The sequence below is a fragment of the Raphanus sativus genome, chromosome 6 (assembly GCF_000801105.2).
Source record: "Raphanus sativus cultivar WK10039 chromosome 6, ASM80110v3, whole genome shotgun sequence".
In the NCBI taxonomy this organism is placed as follows: Eukaryota; Viridiplantae; Streptophyta; class Magnoliopsida; order Brassicales; family Brassicaceae; genus Raphanus; species Raphanus sativus.
Genome location: NC_079516.1, coordinates 38,792,766 through 38,811,958, shown reverse-complemented (window position 1 = coordinate 38,811,958; position 19,193 = coordinate 38,792,766). Strand labels below are relative to the sequence as shown.

Genomic DNA, 19,193 nt, shown 5'->3' with positions numbered 1-19,193 from the left:
TAGAGGGGCGACAATGGGAAAATTAGAGAAAAAGACATAAACAGGAAAAAAAGAAAGAATCATGACTTCTCCACTTCCTTCGAGTTGTATCTAATCAAATGTCCCTTTTTATTACCAAAATGACTTCTCACGCCACCAGACTCATCAACACCTTTCCTTTTCTTCTCCCTCCCTCCTCTCCTCCTCCTTCTAACATTCTCTCATCAACCCAATATGGGTTACCTCTCGTGCAGAGCCGGATCCGCCGTCGCAGTCGCCGTCTCATCCTCCTCCTCCTCCTCCAAATCCCTCTCCACCAAACCCCCTCCCGAATCTCCCCCAGAAGACCGTCCCAAACTCCGCCGTTTCCTCCACCGCGACCTCGAAGCCGCCACAGGCGGCTTCTCCGCCGACAACCTCCTCGGACGCGGCAGCCACGGCCGCGTCTACAAAGCCGCCATCGGCTCCTCCGCCTCCTCCCGCCTCGTCGCCGTCAAGAGACCTTCGAAATCCCGAGAGATCAGCCGCGAGTTCCACAACGAGTTCGAGATCCTCTCCAGGATCCGAAGCCCCAGGTTCGTCAACCTCCTCGGCTACAGCGCCGACGACCCCAAGGACCCTCTCCTCGTCGTCGAGTTCATGCTCAACGGAAGCCTCTACGACGTGATCCACTCCGATTCACCTTCCGCCCCCGCGATATCCAGCTGGAGCAAGAGGATCAAGATCGCTCTCCAGATAGCCAAAGCCGTGCACCTCCTCCACTCGCAGGACCCGCCGATCGTGCACAGAGACATCAAATCCGCCAACGTTCTCATGGACAAGAGCCTGAACGCGAAGCTGGGAGACTTCGGGTTGGCGATCAGATGCAATGCGGAGGACCAGAGAGTGAAATCCACCCCTCCAGCTGGCACCATGGGGTACCTCGACCCGGACTACGTCACGGCGGATAGGCTGAGCACCAAGACTGACGTGTTCAGCTTCGGGATCTTGCTGCTGGAGATAATCAGCGGGAGGAAAGCGATAGACGTGAGGTACTCGCCGTCCTTCATAGTGGACTGGGCGATTCCGATGATTAAGAGAGGGAAGATCGGGGGGATTTATGATCCGGTGATCGGGCCTCCCGTGGATGTGAGCGTGAGGAATCATTTGGGGTTGGTGGCGGCCAAGTGTGTGAGGACGTGTAGGGAGAAGAGGCCCGGGATGGAGGAAGTGGTTGGGTGGCTCACGGGGTTGACGCAGTCCGTTAGGTCGCGGCGGTGGGATGAGTTGGGCATTGGGAACCCGTGTATGATGGTTGAGACCGTGGGCAGGCCCGTGGAATGATCCCTTTTTGGAGTTTTATTAACGTTTTTAATCAAGTGCTTCGCTTTCAAGCCATTTGTTTCTTTTTTTGGGTTGGTCAAATTATTTCATTCAGCAAAAGTATTATTGTATATAATAAAGATTTTAATCACGTAACATCGTGTTTGTGTCATGGTATTATGATGGATCACCTCGTAATATTACGTGTATTACGTATTAGTCTAAAGTCAATGCGTTTATCCTTATCCCACATTTTAGGCGAGGAAATGTAGTTGCACAAGAATATTCCAAATCAGTCTCTTAATATTGACTTGTTGAGATAACCTTCTTATTTCTCCCAACTTGAGCTCCAATTTGCTTCAACTTGACAATGATCACTACGATACTTGAACTTGGCTACCTAGTGCCTGTACCCTGTAGGATTGGTTTCTCAATCCATGCTAATGAAGATTTTTATTTTCTTTATCAAAAGCAGTTGCATTGACCAAGAAGCTTGGAAGGGAGGGTGGAAGTTGGAACATGCCGTATATTTGATATGTGCAGTAAGACATGTTCACATATATATTGTTAGGTAGGCATGGGCGTCGGTGGCCTGTTCGGTATCGGTTCAGATGATTCGGATTTTCGGATTTTTTGGGTTATGCTTAGAAGTACCATTCGGTATTTACTAGTTATTGGATCAGATTCGGTTCGGTTCCTTCCGGGTTCAGTTCGGATAGGATGTAACCAATGATTAAAATCGTTCAAAAATATATTTTTTAAACTTCAAAAAGTAAAAAATTTTTGTTTCAAAATATATAAATTATTTACAAATCTAATTAAATATTAGTTAAACTAACTAAATTAGCTAAAATAATTCAAAATAACAAATAAAACAAACTACAAAAATATTTTGAATAGTCAAAAACATCTAAATCACCTTAAAATATATCAAAACATTAACATATTTAACTAATTTCGGATATTTTCGGATCCTATTTCGGATTTCGGATCAGTTCGAGTTATAACCAAACACCAAAGTAGTAGGCTCATAAATATCATTCGGATGTTTTTGTATAATCATTCGGATTTGGTTTCGATTTTTCCGGTTCGGGTTCAGGTAAGTACTTCGAGTTGAGGTAAAAACGCCCATGCCTATTGTTAGGTAAAGCTCTGCGACTGTGGAACTCCAAAAGTAAAACTGTAAAATTTTGTATGTCGCAGCGAATATTATGTTAAGATTGATACCCCTCTATACACGTATGTAATCATCCTCAACGTCTTCATCTGATGAATCAACTCTTATATATTAATCAAAAAGCACTACAACCAGAAAACGGTCTCGAGAAGATATCGGATCACTCACATACGAGATATCCGATCAACTTATCCATACGATTCCTCCACGAGAGAATCGTCTGAGACCTCGTGGTCTCACTATCAATTTTCTAGTTCTAAATGCATAAACTATGACAGAGAACAATGAAAACTACATAACGCTCCAGTTCTCACTTCAACTGAAAAACTCTCCAACTAACATAGAGAGTCTTTCAATCCGCATCAGCATTCTGACTTCTTCCTCTGACCAAGCTTATTAAATTGTTTACAATTAAATATGAGAACCTAATCACAAATTTCCTGACAGATTTTGTAATTGTTCCACTGACCCAAGTTGGCAGGACGCACAGAGCAAGTGGGTCGTTTCACTTATCTCTAAGCGAGAACCAACTGTTTCTTAGCGGGTCTTCGCTAGGGAGAGTAAAAGTATCTGAACCCTTGTTGGATTAACTAAGTGGCTACTCTTAAATCCATGATAACTGCAGGAGGTAGACTCAAAACACTCACTGAGAACACCTAAAGCAACAAGCCCCTCATCACTTAGCGGGTCTTCGCTAGGGAGAGTAAAAGTATCTGAACCCTTGTTGGATTAACTAAGTGACTACTCTTAAATCCATGATAACTGCAGGAGGTAGACTCAAAACACTCACTGAGAACACCTAAAGCAACAACCCCCTCATCACCTGAAGTAAATTATATATGTTAAATCGAAGTTGATGGTGACGCTTGAGAATGGAAAAGTGAAGACGGTGGAGCTAGGAAAGCAAGGGGTTAGATTTGTTGCTCAGAAACAAAAGAGGACAAAGACGTGATAAGCTTTGAGCATCATCCAACATTTGGAACAAGATGAGCTGAAGCTTCGAGGAGGGGTTGGTAGGGGAAGCAGTACTAGCTTCTTTATCATCGATACCTTTAGATTAGGCCTGCTTTAGATGTTGTATGTAAAATATATACATTTCTGAAACAAATATAGCTTTTCAAAATTTAAAAAAGGGTTAACAACAGCTGAATGAAATAAGAGATTTTAAGAATTTTAAAAGAGATACTTTAAGCATTGGTTTTTCTTATTTAGAGATGCAAAAGATCTCAAGAATATTTGAATATTATCAAAACTTCCAACTATTTGGAAATCAATCATGTTGCAGCTTTTGGTAGAGAGGGTAACACAAATGTATATTCATCTCGATTAAGGATATATTCTTAAACTTACAATACAAGCCAAAAAAAGCAGAGCCCATCCCATCTTGAACTTTCTCAACTTGATTGTCTATTAAGTATTTGGAAGCTTAACATGATTTCTGACACAAATAAGAACTAACCCACCAAAATTAATAGTCTGAATGATAGAGACATAAGCTTATAAAATTTTGATAAAAACATTATGCAAGATATCAAATTGACACTTGCGATCCAATACATGAAAGAACTCAAACAGCACTTCAAAATCTTACACTGAAATTGCAATACAAACAAACCAAGAACGTTCACAATCAAGACATGTAAGTGCCAGGAAGTCACAAGTTCTTACACGCTTAAGATGTTAAGATAGACATATATGAAGGCATAAATATAATTATTTTTAGGAAGGGTTTGCCAATAAAACAGAAGTAACTCAGGTTTCCAAATACATAATGCTCTCAAAATCATCCCAATAAGTCCTATGCAAAGACTCAGTCTCAAAAGGGAGGCGTTCCCGCAATTTGGACAATAGAACCCCTTCAATCATCTTACAAGAATGCAGATCGCATATGAGATGCAATGAAGAGTAAGCAGTCTTAGAGAAAACCATAACCATACCCTCACGACTAGTACCCTGCACGGACAACTCACCCGGGATGATAACCACGATGTTTGAAATAGGCAAAACAAAAGTCTTCTTGTTTGACCATTGGCTCTCATCCTCCAAAACCCACAGGTCCAAACTACGATCACTCGCCAGATGGGCCGGGGAGCAGTCGAAGACAGCAAGTTTTCCTCCATAGTTCATTAGATTGGTGCCAGCAGCATGAAGGGGTAATTTGATCAAATTGAACTTCTCGGAGCTCATGTTAAAACTCACAACCAGAAATGTATTATCACCAGTCAATGCACCATAATACAAGACACCGTCCATGGAGACACCTTGCGAGCAAGGATGATGATGCGGAGGGACGCTTTGGGTGATTCTCCTCCAAGAAGCTCCAGGGCCAAGCACCAAAACGTGATACTCGGATCTCACTACTCTCTCTTGTGCCATCTCCCAAGTTAGGCTAATCACTTTGTATTCCTCCTGAATAGGATCATATCCAAAGTGGTTCCACATATTGGAGGAATTATCTCCCGAGATGTTCGATACAACTATTGGCAACTCCACGTGCTGCTTGGTGGTGAGGTTACAGATCCTCACGCTTCTCCCAATTCTGCAACACATCAATCCCTCAAGAACGTTGACCAAGCAGCCTCCCATTCCTGGTATTGTCACATATTCCTGGAGTTGGAAGGTGTTCGCCTTCAAGTTCTTAATCAATTTAGAGAGCAGGGCATAGTCGCCGTGCCCATTCTTGTCCACTAAGTACATGAACAGACGCCGTTCACGTAGCGGCGATGCAACTTTACGGAAAAGATTAGCAAAATAACGGGATGAGATGATGGAATACCAGAGCCTAGAGACACACTTGAACTGCATCAATAACTTCGCGGGCAATCTCGCCAAGATCTGCATCAACACATCCTCAGGGAGCTCCGGAAGGTCAACGGTTACTGGTGGTTTTGAATCGAGCTTGTAGAGTAGGACTCTTCTATTCCGTTTGACCTTTGATCTTTTCATCTTCTTCTTCTTCCTCAAACCTTTCACCACAGCAATACGGAAAGATAACCCCACCATAGCTTACAGGGGATCTATTCGGTCTAGCCTGCGTTTTTTTTCCTTTGTCAATCAACCCAACCCTAGAACTTAAATAAGCATATGTACTTTATATAAAAACAGACCTCACAGAGAATCGTACACTTTTCCCTTTATACATTTATTTACCCTATTTTCCATTTAAATTAATTAATTTTACCTTTTACTTTCTGTTTTAGGAAAATATTTACCAGTATCTATCTCCTTTTAACCCAAACGCCACGACCACATGATAAACCTTTCACTTTTTTGTAAAATTTATTTATGCTCTGTGAAAATTTATGATATCTTAGATTGAGAATTTTTCAAATGTGGTAAAAATACCATTTTTTCAGATTTGAAAATAAATTCAAAGTAAAATAATAATACAAATCTGTGAAATAACCTGCTTCGCGGTAGGTGAATGTATATGCATTGTTGTAACAATAGTTCCTCCCCTCCTTGGGATAGAGTAAGAACTTGCATACGATTTGGAGAAGTAAATAATGTATGTCTTACATTTGCTTTAGTTTGTACTCCTGTTTTTCTTTTATATTTGACGTTTTACACACTTTCACACCAAACAAGAAAAGTTGCGCAATATCTTTTCTATCCTTCGCAGTTAATGTAAACATTTTTATTCGTTAAAAAGAATAATATAAAAGGTAAGTGAAGTCATTACTTCTATATTTCAAGTTTTCTTCTATATTTTGATCAATCAGTTTCAGTTTTTCATCTTAAATGTGTAAATATATTTTTATAATATTTATAATAATTTGTTATTTTTTTGATTTTCTAAAATATTAAAAAAAAAAATTGATGATCAGTAGAAAGTTTCATAAAAGAAAGTAACTAATAAAAAATATATAAGCTCATAGATGCATATCAATATTAGTATTAATTAAAATATTTTGAAATCTCTAAGTAATATTATAACTTAGATTTATAAAACTGAATTAAAATCATTTTAAATAATTTTAAATATAATAATTCAGATTTTCTTATGTACTTTTATTATGGGTATATTAGATTGTCATTTTACAAATATAATAGAAAAAGACAAAAAACTAAATATTAAGTAAAATATATATTTTTAATTGTAGCAAAATATAATATGTTTAGTTCATTAAAAATGTTTAGGATTATCTTATTTAAAAAATATTTTTGTAATTATTTGTTCAAAGTAGAGTATTTGCACTCCATGCACACAAAATTCACCCTATTTGCACTCCATACACAATATTCCTCCAATTTTCCTCTCCCTATCTTTACTATTTTTTCCCCATTCTATGGTATCCCACTTATTTTAGGACATTGAGCTAATTTGCTCCAAAGTATGCTTGTGGTAAAATTAGTTTTCATAAAAGTATCATTTAATGTTTTAAAAATAAAAATCAGTTCTTTTAATTTTTTTCTTGAGAATCTATTTTTTATATGTAAAATGTTTTTATAGACATTTTTAGTTTTATTTTAATTATAAATATTATTAGTCAACAAATATTATAATAACAAATAAACCATTTCAATAATACTAATTATAAAATAATATTATTCAATTAAAGGTATCTTTGTTTATCCAATCAATTTATTTTCTGTATTTATCCGAGAAAATGTATAGATATAATAAAAATATTTTTATTACTTTGAAAATATATTTATATTGCTTAAGATTATGTTTTAAAAGAAATTTTTATTTTCTAATATTAAAATTATTTTTTTAAATTTCCTTTTTACGAAATCATAGTATATATAAATATATTATTTTTTCAAATAAATATTATTTGATTGTAAATTCGTTTTTATTTCTATTTTTTTAAATTATATATGTTAACCAACGCTCCAAATCTCGCCTTCTCTGAAACAACTGCGGCATATGTTTCATGCTAAGAAACGGCTGTGTTTGTTTCAAAGATGCAAGCTGTAAAATGTAAATTGGCTTGTGCAAACAAAACAGTATTTTGTTTTTATCACAGGAAAATGGGACAGATGTACTCGATACAACAGTTAAAAAGGAATGATACATCGATTATGATTGTTGTGTTGCGACTTGTGACTGATCAGAAGAGTGGAAGAGTTCTGTCTAGCTGTGTAGTGGATAAGGTCTCCACATATTGGAGAAGGCACAACCAACTTGGCCTTAAATCAGTTACTTAGAAATAGGAATGAAGAAGGTCGTAACATAACAGCTCACAGTGGTAGTAAATTCATAAAGCGTATGGGAATTCAAACACTCGTAGAAAGTTTTGCTTTAACATAAACCTTTGTTACTCTTGTTTTGTGACAAAACTGTTGTAAAAAAACACAAAAGTTGGAACACTCTGAAAAGAAAAAAAGAAGAGGATTTGTCTACTTGGCGGATTTCTTCTTGGAAGGATCAGCTTGGGATTCAGCTTTGAGGATATTGAGTTGACCACCTTCTTTGCAAGCAGCATTGGCAGCTTTCACTTCATTGCAATGGTTTATGAATTTCGTAAGCTCCTGCTCCAGTATCAACAAAACCAACTTTATTAAAAATGATAAAAACAAACAGTTCGACACTAGCAAGATTTATGGAAGATTTGTAAGGAAAGAGAAAAGTACCCGGTCGGTGTCTGACTCTTTCGTTGTCTTTGATGGTTTCATATATCTCCTTCCTGTAAGAACAACAAGAAGACAATGAAAATCTGAGAAAAACCACAAATCGTTAGGGATTCGAGTGAGAATTACCTTTGCGAGTTTGAATGGCTTTTCCATGGCGATTTGGGGCAACTGTCTTCTTCTTCTGTTGGCCCTTGAACTGATTGCTCTTTTGCGTCATCTTCTTCTTTGATCTAAACTTCTCGTTGTCTCTAGGGTTTTCGACGGCCTCTGTGTACTCTTAAGGGTTTTGATGTAATTAAAAACAGCGCACTCAAGGCCTATATAATGGGCTTTAGAGAGGAGGCCTGTATTGATGATATAAACCCGATTAGCACACTCACAAAATTAATTTGGTTGCAGGGTCGATATCGGTTAGCTCCATTTTGTTCGGTTTAAAACAAATTGAATTAATACTAATATTTTGAATTGAATTGATTCAACTAGCTTAAATCATGCAAAAATAAAATAATTTAAATAAATTTATCCAAATTTTTTTTGGTCCAGTTCAATCGATACTAATGTAGCTTTAAAAAAATTGATATATAAAAAAATCTACAGACTTTTTGCTATGACTTTAGATTTTATTGTTGTAAATTTTATAGAAAGTTTTTAAAAATTGCTTTGAATATTTGGTTATGCAGAGCAATTATACATGTAAGTTATTTCAAGAGTTGTGGTTTAAATAAAAAATTTAAAACTTGATTACTCTGAATTTAGTGTTGTATAAATAAATAGGATTGTAGATAACACCTACATCAACTACCAATCACACTCATTATTTTACGAAGTGATTTTACTTACTTATCAGTTTTTCCGTAATATTCTGTGATTCAAATTATTTTTTGTTGTTTACTACTTATTTTCATATTTTTCAATAATTTCAGGTAATATGCTTATTTGTTATGTTTTAAATAGTTTTAGTTTTGCTTAATTGTCATATTCTCCATAACTTAGGTTATTTATTTATTATGTTCTTAATAAATTTAATTGTTAGTTTTATTTATTTGTCATATTTTAAAATAATTTTAAGTGGTAGTTTTAGTTTTGATCACTTATCATTTTCTCCATGATTTTAAGTTATTTTGTTTATTTTTCATGTTTTATTATTTTTAGAAGTTTATTTGTCATATTCCATAATTTAATTAGGTCACTAGTTTTAATAACTAACTTTTTGAATTGTTATTTTTAAATTTTAGTGATAGTTTAATAAATATTTTCATTCTATTTAAGGATTATTACTATTAACGAGTATCATCAATATCTAAAAATAATTATAAAGTTTTGTTCATCTTATGTTTACTTTAGTAATATTAATTGTTTAACAGTTTTATTCATTATTTTTAAAGAGGAGATTTTCTTTATGACCCAATTATCTTACCAATCAAAAATATATGAGTCCAAAAAATATAATTTCTCGCTAATTTTTCTTTTAAAAAAATTAAGCTTTTACTATATATATTAACTTATTACCTTTAGTTCATAAAATTTTACTTAAATACAAATATATTTATAATTGTTGTAAATTTTGTTAACAGGTGTCACTATAAACATCGATAAAGAAGAAATTCATATAAAATGCAGTTGCGATTTGATGAAGATGGGTTTGATTTCATAGACTTCACTGATAACAATAATTATGATTTAGTTGTATATTTATCTTTTATGTTATTATATTTTATTAATAAATTTTTTTTAGGTTATTATGATGTGATACATTTTACATGTGTGGTTTGGTGATATAATAAATAAAAGATTTTATAAGTACCAAGCTATTATCTATGTTGTGTTGTAATAAAAAAAAATATATCTTTTGATTAATTTAATATTTGAAATTAGTTAAATAATTGAAATTAAAATTGAAAATTATATTAAAATTTAAATTAGTTGGACATATTAGTCTGTACAAGTGGATCATCATTATAATAATATTTAAATAAATTAGGACAAACTAACAAAAAAACTATTAGGGATAATCAAAAACATGATGTCAGAAGCATGATCAAAAACAATCAGAGAGCTATACTTCAGTGTCTTTTGCATGAATTTAACATTTTTCCAGATAAAGATTTTAAAAAGAATTTATAGATCAGCGACTCGTGATCTGAAATACGTACAAGAATAGTAAACATATTCAATGTATATTAATAGAAAAACATTTAAAAAGTTATAACATGTAATTTGTACTAATAAAAAAATGTCACGTTGAGTTGCACGTAATTGGAATGTTAATTTTATTTACATGGCGGTTTGAGAATCAATTGAGAATTTTGTTACTCCAAAACTAAACTGTTAGGAAATGTTATATTGTATAATATATCTATTATAGAACATTCATTTATCAAGTTGAAATTTATTATCTATTTTTTTAAATAAAATATACATAATTAGCTAATGTGACTAAAATATATATAGCAATTAATAATTTTAAATAATAAAGATTTGTTTACAATCTGTATACATTCTATTGTTTCTGTTTAACTTTTTATTATTAATATTATAAAATTTAATTAAATATAGTATACAGTTGATAAAATTGATTGTTTTAATTTATTTACCATAAAATCGTCAATAAACAAGAACAATAGTTTGATTTATACGTGCACCTTAGTTTAGTTATTAATTTTCCAGTTATTCAATATATATTTATTTATTTTATAATATGTAAAAACTAGTAATAATATATAGATATAATTCTCATCAAATTATTAGAAATCCAAAGGAACCGAATCAAACCGTAAATTACTTTGGTTCAATTTGGTAAATTTTTTCAAATATCGAACGAACCGTAAAAGCGAACTAACCAGCTCGACTAAACCGAACCCGCAGGTCAATTGGAGTCGTTCTATAGGTGGGAGAAAGAAGATTTGGTTAAGAGTGGAGTCAAGTCGAGTCGAGTCGAGTCCGAGGGAAGGAAGACACGAAGACGCATAAAGCCGTAAAATCCTTCCTAAGCTTCCTCCACACTCCTCTCTCTCCGTCTTCGTTTCGATTCGTCTGCTTTTGTAGATTTTGTGAAAGTGTTTCAGTTCAGGTTCATTCCTTGTCACTGACCTAATGACGTCGCATCTCTCTCATCACTCCCGTTTTCTCTGGAGAAATCTATGTTTGCCCAGGAGAATTGAAAATCTATGCAATAGGAAGAGGAACTACTCTCTCATCTCTCCTTCTCTTTCACTCACCACCAAGGTGAGAGAGAGAGAGGCATGCTTACTTCAACATCGCTGTGCTCTTCTTACTCTTAAAATCATATGTTTCACATCAGAATCGGTTTAGCTCCTAGGTTTAGCTGATTCACATAAGATATTGAGGAAATAGATTCTAATGTTGTTGATACTTATTACATATCTGGGGAGAGTTCAGTGTTTTTGCAGTTCCACATGTAATTTGGACGCCACGGTTTCTCAATTCTCCAAAATTCAACATCTTGCGCCTGCGTCGTCGTCGATAAACTCAGCAGAAATTAGCGCTGCTTCTTCGAATGGTAGAGTGATGCTTATCGATGGGACATCCATTATTTACAGGGCTTACTATAAGCTCTTAGGTATAATATAATGCCTCTACTACTCCTTAAGTTAAAATTCATAGAAAAAGAATGTAACTTTTTTCTCTCACAACTCACTGACATTTTTGACTGGGCAGCAAGGTTGAATCATGGTCATCTAACTCACGCTGATGGAAACGCCGACTGGGTTTTGACTATTTTCTCTGCTCTTTCTCTTGTAAGTCCAATCTCTCATACTCTCCTCTACATATCTATTCTACTGAGTTTGAAAAATGTTTCTTATAGCATTTCAGGATGCCTGTTCGAGTAATCATGGTTGCCTTTTGAATTGTGTTTCTCTTTCTTGTTTACTCTTCTGACTTTAGGATTACCTTTTTCTGCCTTGTGTTATCACTTGCAGATCATTGATGTTTTGAAGTTTCTCCCATCCCATGTGGCGGTATGTTCCATTTCCATTTTCTCTCTCTGATTTTTAAGATGGAAGTTCTCTTTTCTCACATTTCCTTATTGGATATTATCCTGCTGACTTAGTTCTCTGTGTACATGCAGGTGGTGTTCGACCATGATGGTGAGTCCTAACTTTAGCGTAGGGCGCATTAATCTTGCTCTAGTTTCATAGTTATGGCCTCTTATCAGTTGATGCTAATTGCTCCACAAGTTATCTATAGATATGCTATTCACTACTTTTCCTCTCATATAAAAATGATTGTGTTCACCTTGTTGAGTGTTGTTTGCTAAACTTTGCCCCAAAATTTATTGTATTTTTGTACAAGTATCGGCTTCCTCAATTGTTTAAATTCAGTGCTGACGTTCTCAACCACCTATGTAGTGATATATTACTTGATGTTGATAATCATCAGTGCATCGTTAATGGGATTTTCTACTAAGCTATCAAGAGAGGGTTTTCTAATTATATATGAGTGTGGTAGTCTGACAAATATATCATCTAATAGACAAGGATATGTGGGGCAAGAAGATTACAATGTTTGTGGACCTGTACTTTTCTAGTTTACTCCTTTTGACGATATAGAGTCTTTTTCAGGAGTTGCTTTTGGCAGTACTTCTAATTCGTCAATTGGTTATCATTCTTCAAAAGGTAAGCTCCATGTCTTAAAGTCACACTTAAGTTAATGATGTTGGTTGGATCAGTTGATTGTCTAACAAATGGGTTGTTTTTCTGAGAGTTAAGTTAGTATGCTGACTCGATGGTTATGAAAGCAATATCATCACTAAGAATATCACAATTAATACATAAGCCTTCAATAAATTGCTTCTATAGACATTTTACTTTCAGTTATAACTGATTTTCTTTGTGCGCCTCAGAGAATTTAGTCCAGATATTATGGCTTACTTGTCAAGGGTGACAAGGTGGGCTGTTTGGCTGTCGCTTTTTGGCAGTCATAAACTTTGGTGTAGAGAATAGAGTAAATTGATTTATGAAAATATATCTTACCGGTTGGGCAGTATTTAGCTCCAATACTCAGTCGCTGCTGTCTTTTGTTATTACCGTCTTGTATTGCTGAGCACAGATATGTATATCCAATACTCTCTCTCCTTCGGAGTGAATGCTTATCTTTCCAGTATGCTTTTTAGACTTTTTTCGCAATCCCGGCATGATTCTTCCTTTCCTTTGTGTTAGAGTGTGAAGGATGAATAATATGTAATCTCGTCAGTATCTTTATTCTGTGCTTTAACTTTTACAGGCATGAACTTCCGTCATACTCTCTACCCTGCTTATAAAAGTAATCGTCCTCCCACACCTGATACCATAGTACAAGGACTTCAATATCTCAAAGCGTCCATCAAGGCAATGTCTGTAAAGGTTATAGAGGTAAATCATACACTTGAATGCCATATTTCCTTTGATTGGGATGATTACTCACTAATGGGTAACAATTCTATGAATACAGGTGCCAGGTGTAGAAGCTGATGATGTTATAGGAACACTGGCTATGCGAAGCATTGGTGCCGGTTATAAAGTAATGATTATCAGTTATTCAAAAAGTGTTCTTTGCTAATTTTAACTAGGTCCCGTTGATTTTTTTTCCTTTTTCTAGATATGGACTGATCATTTGTTTGTTGCCTCTTTACAGGTTCGAGTTGTCTCTCCTGACAAAGACTTCTTTCAGATTCTTTCTCCGTCACTGCGTCTTCTTCGAATAGCACCACGCGGATCAGAGTAAGAAATTCACGTTAGACAACTGTTGTCTTTTTATGTATATTTGCATATTCTCACTCATTGGTGTCAATACCGCCGCTTCGTATGGCCAGGATGGTTTCTTTTGGAGTAGAAGAGTTTGCTAAAAAGTTTGGAAATTTGAAGCCAGCCCAGTTTGTTGATATCATAGCCCTTGCTGGAGACAAGTCTGATAACATTCCAGGTAACACCCTTCTCTACCCCTTACGAAGTTGTTTCTGATATTCTTTTTCTGTAAATATTTCGTTTCACAGCTTCATCTGTGAATAGGGTTAGATACAAAAATTTAGCAAAAGTGAACAGAGAGAATAGCTAAAGTGAGATCCAATCCAATCATATGTTTGTGTGTTCACGTGCAGGAATTGATGGAATAGGGAACGTGCATGCAGTGGAACTGTTATCTAGATTTGGTGAGTCGTTGACACATATACTACATGCTTTGATTTCATTGATTTGCGCCCTCCTTGTTGCCTGATAGTGATTCTGATTATGTCATCAGGCACGTTGGAGAATCTGCTGCAGTCTATCGATGAGATAAAGGAAGGAAAATTAAAAGAGGTGAGTGAGATGGCTCTTGCATAGGCGACCTAGTACTTGTTGGATACGAAATTGCCTAATTTTTCTCTCTTACTTTTTTTTTTACAACAGAGCATAATAGCTAACGCGGATCAAGCCATGCTAAGCAAGAAGTTGGTAGGTTTTTTTTTTTTTTTTGCCTTCTCTCGTTCATTTCAGCAGAGATGACTAATTTTTGTTGTTTTGGTTAAATGGCAGGCACTGTTACGGACTGATCTCCCCGATTACATAGTACCATTTGAAACGACAGATCTTGTTTTTAAGAAACCAGAGGTTAGTATGACTGCAATTTGTTCGAAAGGGCTTTACACGTACTATATAGAATATACAGTAAATAAGAAGCGAAATAAGTAAGAGCGGAAATTGGTTTGGTGATGTGTACAGGACAATGGGGAGAAATGGAGGAGCTTATTGGTGGCGATAGGGGCATACGCAGAAGGATTTTCAGCTGATCCAGTCATGAGAAAAACTTTACAGTTGTGGGAGAGCCTTGACGCATCTAAGTGTTGAATCATGATAATGATACTATGCATCTTTTGTTGGATGGGGGGTACATAGAATATAAGAAAGCTCAAGGGTAGAGAGGGTTCTCGGGCAAAGGGTAGACACTTGTTGAACAATCCCTTTGTAAGGCAGTCATGCTTTTATTGAAAACTAGCGAGAGAATAGTTGAAGTTGATGCTCTGAAAATGTATTCCTCAAAAAGTATCTCAAACGTACAGCAGTGGTTGTAATGCAGGTCAGGCATGGAACCGTTACTACCACTCCAACATTGTAAAAAAAGAGCATCCAAAGTACCCAATGATCCATCAAACTATTATGAACTACAAAAAAAAACTATTTTTTTTTGTATTCATATCCCCTAATCTATATTTAAGAAGTGATTTTGACATGTGTCATCACCATATTAATTTTGAAAGAAAAATTATGACATGGCACACTAACATTGATGACATGTCTTGAAATAAATTATGACATGGATATTTACATTTAGTATTGATTTATATTTAAGATAATTTTTTAAAAAATATGGTAATAACTTATAGATCATTATGACATATTTACATTTAATATTGATTTATATTTAAGGTAAAATTTTAAAATATGGTAATAACTTATATATCATAATTAATATAACAATAAATCATAAATTAAATAGAAATATAATAATAATTAAAATTTCGAAATATTATTTAGCTATATTTTATAAGTATATATATTTGAGAAGTGATTTTGACATGTGTCATCACCATATTAATTTTGAAAGAAAATTATGACTTGACACACTAACATTGATGACATGTCTTGAAATAAATTATGACATGGATATTTACTTTTAGTATTGATTTATATTTAAAATAATTTTTTAAAAATATGGTAATAACTTATAGATCATTATGACATATTTACATTTAATATTGATTTATATTTAAGGTAAAATTTTAAAATATGGTAATAACTTATATATCATAATTAATATAACAATAAATAATAAATTAAATAGGAATATAATAATAATTAAAATTTCGAAATATTATTTAGCTATATTTTATAAGTATATAATTTTTAATACAAAAACAATTCTTCAAAATACTATGCATTTTGAAAAAAAAAATTCTTTAAATAATGACATGGACATTTACATTTATTGTTGAATTGTATTTTTAGTAAGTTTTTAAAATATGGTAATAACTCATAGATCATATAAATATAGCAATAAATAATATAATGTTATAAATAAAAATATAATATTATTTTGGAATTTTTCAAAATTTAATTCTGTTTTATAATTATAAATAATAAATTAAATAGAAATATAATAATAATTAAAATTTCGAAATATTATTTAGCTATATTTTATAAGTATATATTTTTATTACAAAAACAATTCTTCAAAATACTATGCATTTTGAAAAAAAAAAAATTTGTTAAATAATGACATGGACATTTACATTTATTGTTGATTTGTATTTTTAGTAAGTTTTAAAATATGGTAATAACTCATAGATCATATTAATATAGCAATAAATAATATAATGTTATAAATAAAAATATAATATTATTTTGGAATTTTTCAAAATTTAATTCTGTTTTATAATTATTATTAGTAAAACAATTCTTCAAAATTATACAGTTTTAAATGTAATTTTCTAATCCAATACTATTAGTTTATTTTTGATATCCATAAATTTTAGAGAATTATTTAGTTTTATATTTTGATAATTATACACTTAACAAAATTTTCTCTTGCATTTACAAAATTTGATTTAATATATTTTAACAAAAAGATATAAATTAAAGAATATTTCAAAATTGTAATTTTAAATATATAAATACATATTGCTAAATATACGTTGAATAAAAAATATTTTTTTAATCTTAAAGTTTTTTTTTGACATCTTAATATTAAATTTTTATATATGATTAAATTAAGATTATATATTGTAAGCAAATTATAAAATCAAAAATTAACAAAATCAAAAAATTAACAAAATTTGTATTTTAAAATAAATTTAAATTTTAAAACTTTTAATTCTGCACATGGTGCAGGAAGACACCTAGTAACAAAGAACTGTTACATTCACACTTGTTTTTTGAAACAGAAGAGAGGGGAAGGCCCTTTTGCCATTCACACTCTATCTCTGTTTCCAGAGGGAAGGGAAAGGAAGTGAAAACAAAAAGAGAGCCGATTAGGCCAACTTGATCATCGCTTTCACTTTGCCCCTTGAGGGCTATTTACATTTTCCCTCTACACCCAATTCAACCATCTAATTTCCCTAAAAAAGGACAAATCGTAAAAAGAAAACACAGACATAGAGGCACCCTTTTCATCTATGTAGGTTGAGTCGAAACACACTACACACACACACCAGAGTTTGACCTTTATTTGCCACTCTTCTTCGAGGAGCGCCAGCCATAAACTTCTAATAATAAAAGAACCTGAAACACACACATAAGAAAATCAAACACACAAAAAGAAGATGCAACACACAACCACAAGAAGAGAGATGAAACACAACACACAACACATAAACAAACAAAACTAAACCTAAAACAACAAACATTCATCTACATTTAGGTAGTGATTCAGTGTTTACCTAATTTAATTTCACTGATTCAATCCCTGAAGATCACATCATCTGCAATCTCCATCAGCCCTTGCAACGACTCCGGCGAGAACTTCCTCGCGAAGAAGTAATCCAAACTCGAATTAGATCTCCTCAGCGCGCGAATCAGCCGGGGCGACACCTCGTCGGCCCCGTACGTGTGAGGATGACCGCCAACACTCCCTGTCCAGTCAACACGCGTGAGCGTAAAGTTGCTACACCCTCGAGGATCCTCGAGGGACAGCAGCGTCGGGAAATAATGCTCCTCGGGGTAACAAGATCCCTCGTCGACGACGCAGGGAAGCCTAAACTTCCTCCACAGCTTCCTCTCCCTGATCACCACCAGCGCGTGGCGCTTGGCCATGACGAAGAACTGAGACCCCACGCGGAAGTCTCGGTAGGGAATCTCCGGCATCATCGCGTTGACGCCACGGGCGGCGTAGCGTCTCGGGAGGAAAGGCTCGTCGGAGAGGATCTCGACGAAGCTCCGTTGAGGATGATCGGAGGAGAAGAGGTGGTTGTGGATGTAGGGGAAGGAGTGGAGAGGGACGCAGTGCTGGGAGACGAGAGCGAAGTAGAGGTTGTTAGGATCGTCGAGGATGGCGCGTGCGATCAAACGCCGCTCGGCTGATATGAGGGAAGGGGAAGCGCGCGCGGTTTTCTTGGCGGGGATGAGTTTGGCGTTGATTGACGAGGAGATGGGGGAGATGGGGGAGGATGGATCCGCGTGGATGTAAGCGTTGTAGAGGTGTTGGTGTCCTTTGAAGAAGCGTTCCCAGAGAGGGAGGAAGGTGAGATCAGAGTTTGTGAGGAAGAGGAATGCGATCTTGGGAGGAGTTTGAGAGAGGGAGATGAGACGGCGGTTGTTGTTGTTGTTGGCGGAGACGGAGGCGCGGTGGAAGAGGGATAGGTCGTCGAGTTCGTCGGCGGGGGAGAGGATGTCGACGTGGTGGCGGGAGGGAGAGAGGAAGAAGAGGAAGGAGAGGAGTGAGAGGGAGAGGAAGAGGGAAAGAGAATAGACGAGAGTAGAGGAAGACAACATCTCTGTCTGCAATGCAATGCAATCTCAACAACACAATTAGAAATTTTCTGAGCAAGAAGAAGAATGAAGAAGAAGATGATTGGTTTTTAAATTTAAAAGGGAAATATGACGTGGGGACACGTGGATGTTTTAGTTAATTTCCGGGGAAATTAAAAGGACGAATCGACACAATTATTGCTAATCTTGTTGCGTGGGCCTCTTTAAATAATACTAAAAGAGTTTGATTCGGTTTTTTCAGCAACCAGATTTCCTTAAGCATATCTCGATTTATTAATCTATTAATAGGGTATGGAGACAGGAACACATGTAAGAAGAACCTTCTTTCGAGAAGCTTTTGACTTTTTACTTCTTTTTTTTTGTTATCCACTTGATTCTATCATTGATCTCACAAGTCACCGTAATGTGTGTTGATTGTGTGTGTGAATTGAGAAAATGAGTTGGATAGATTCTAGACTAACATGCTGTGACTCTCTCCAAAAAAATTCTAATTAGAAAATCTTCAAAAATATTATATACCTTCAAATATTTTTTTTTTGGCTCTATAAAAAAGAAACATCATATTTAAATTTTCACTGCTCAAAGTTTTTTATTTACATTTTTGTTCTTACAGTTAATTATACATCATATTTATGATTTTTAAGTTTTTTCTCATTTATCATTTTAATCTTTAAACTTTTATATTTCATAAATAT

At 34.6% G+C, this 19,193-nt stretch overlaps 5 protein-coding genes across 6 annotated transcripts; 2 read left to right on the top strand and 3 right to left on the bottom strand.

The window, feature by feature from the left end:
* The first annotated feature begins 115 nt into the window (after positions 1 to 115).
* LOC108806290 (serine/threonine-protein kinase-like protein At3g51990) lies at positions 116 to 1,453 on the top strand. Its single transcript, XM_018578361.2, has one exon. It carries the CDS (start codon positions 214 to 216, stop codon positions 1,300 to 1,302), a length of 1,089 nt encoding a protein of 362 aa, XP_018433863.1. The 5' UTR covers positions 116 to 213; the 3' UTR covers positions 1,303 to 1,453.
* A 2,757-nt stretch (positions 1,454 to 4,210) lies between these two features.
* Positions 4,211 to 5,461, bottom strand: LOC108807030 (putative F-box protein At3g52320). Its single transcript, XM_018579265.2, has one exon. It carries the CDS (start codon positions 5,459 to 5,461, stop codon positions 4,211 to 4,213), a length of 1,251 nt encoding a protein of 416 aa, XP_018434767.1.
* Positions 5,462 to 7,633: 2,172 nt separating this feature from the next.
* On the bottom strand, positions 7,634 to 8,324 carry LOC108809382 (uncharacterized). The gene is made up of 3 exons (XM_018581527.2): positions 8,165 to 8,324; positions 8,039 to 8,091; positions 7,634 to 7,936 (listed from the first exon to the last, which is right to left on the bottom strand). The coding sequence occupies exons 1-3, from the start codon at positions 8,253 to 8,255 to the stop codon at positions 7,805 to 7,807; spliced, it is 276 nt and encodes a 91-aa protein (XP_018437029.1). The 5' UTR covers positions 8,256 to 8,324; the 3' UTR covers positions 7,634 to 7,804.
* Positions 8,325 to 10,916: 2,592 nt separating this feature from the next.
* LOC108812531 (uncharacterized) lies at positions 10,917 to 15,031 on the top strand. Of its 2 annotated transcripts, XM_056989052.1 has the most exons (16): positions 10,938 to 11,012; positions 11,104 to 11,263; positions 11,438 to 11,618; positions 11,717 to 11,796; positions 11,980 to 12,018; positions 12,129 to 12,147; positions 12,622 to 12,675; positions 13,283 to 13,410; positions 13,490 to 13,558; positions 13,673 to 13,758; positions 13,851 to 13,960; positions 14,136 to 14,186; positions 14,276 to 14,334; positions 14,425 to 14,469; positions 14,551 to 14,625; positions 14,737 to 15,031. In XM_056989052.1, the coding sequence occupies exons 2-16, from the start codon at positions 11,132 to 11,134 to the stop codon at positions 14,860 to 14,862; spliced, it is 1,254 nt and encodes a 417-aa protein (XP_056845032.1). In that variant the 5' UTR covers positions 10,938 to 11,012; positions 11,104 to 11,131; the 3' UTR covers positions 14,863 to 15,031. The 2 variants fall into 2 exon arrangements, with proteins under 2 accessions (XP_018440316.1, XP_056845032.1); XM_018584814.2 differs by lacking the exon at positions 12,622 to 12,675 and having other exon boundaries at positions 10,917 to 11,263.
* A 1,804-nt stretch (positions 15,032 to 16,835) lies between these two features.
* Positions 16,836 to 18,580, bottom strand: LOC108812532 (glycosyltransferase BC10). The gene is made up of 2 exons (XM_018584815.2): positions 17,451 to 18,580; positions 16,836 to 17,292 (listed from the first exon to the last, which is right to left on the bottom strand). Exon 1 carries the CDS (start codon positions 18,499 to 18,501, stop codon positions 17,470 to 17,472), a length of 1,032 nt encoding a protein of 343 aa, XP_018440317.1. The 5' UTR covers positions 18,502 to 18,580; the 3' UTR covers positions 16,836 to 17,292; positions 17,451 to 17,469.
* Positions 18,581 to 19,193: the final 613 nt, after the last annotated feature.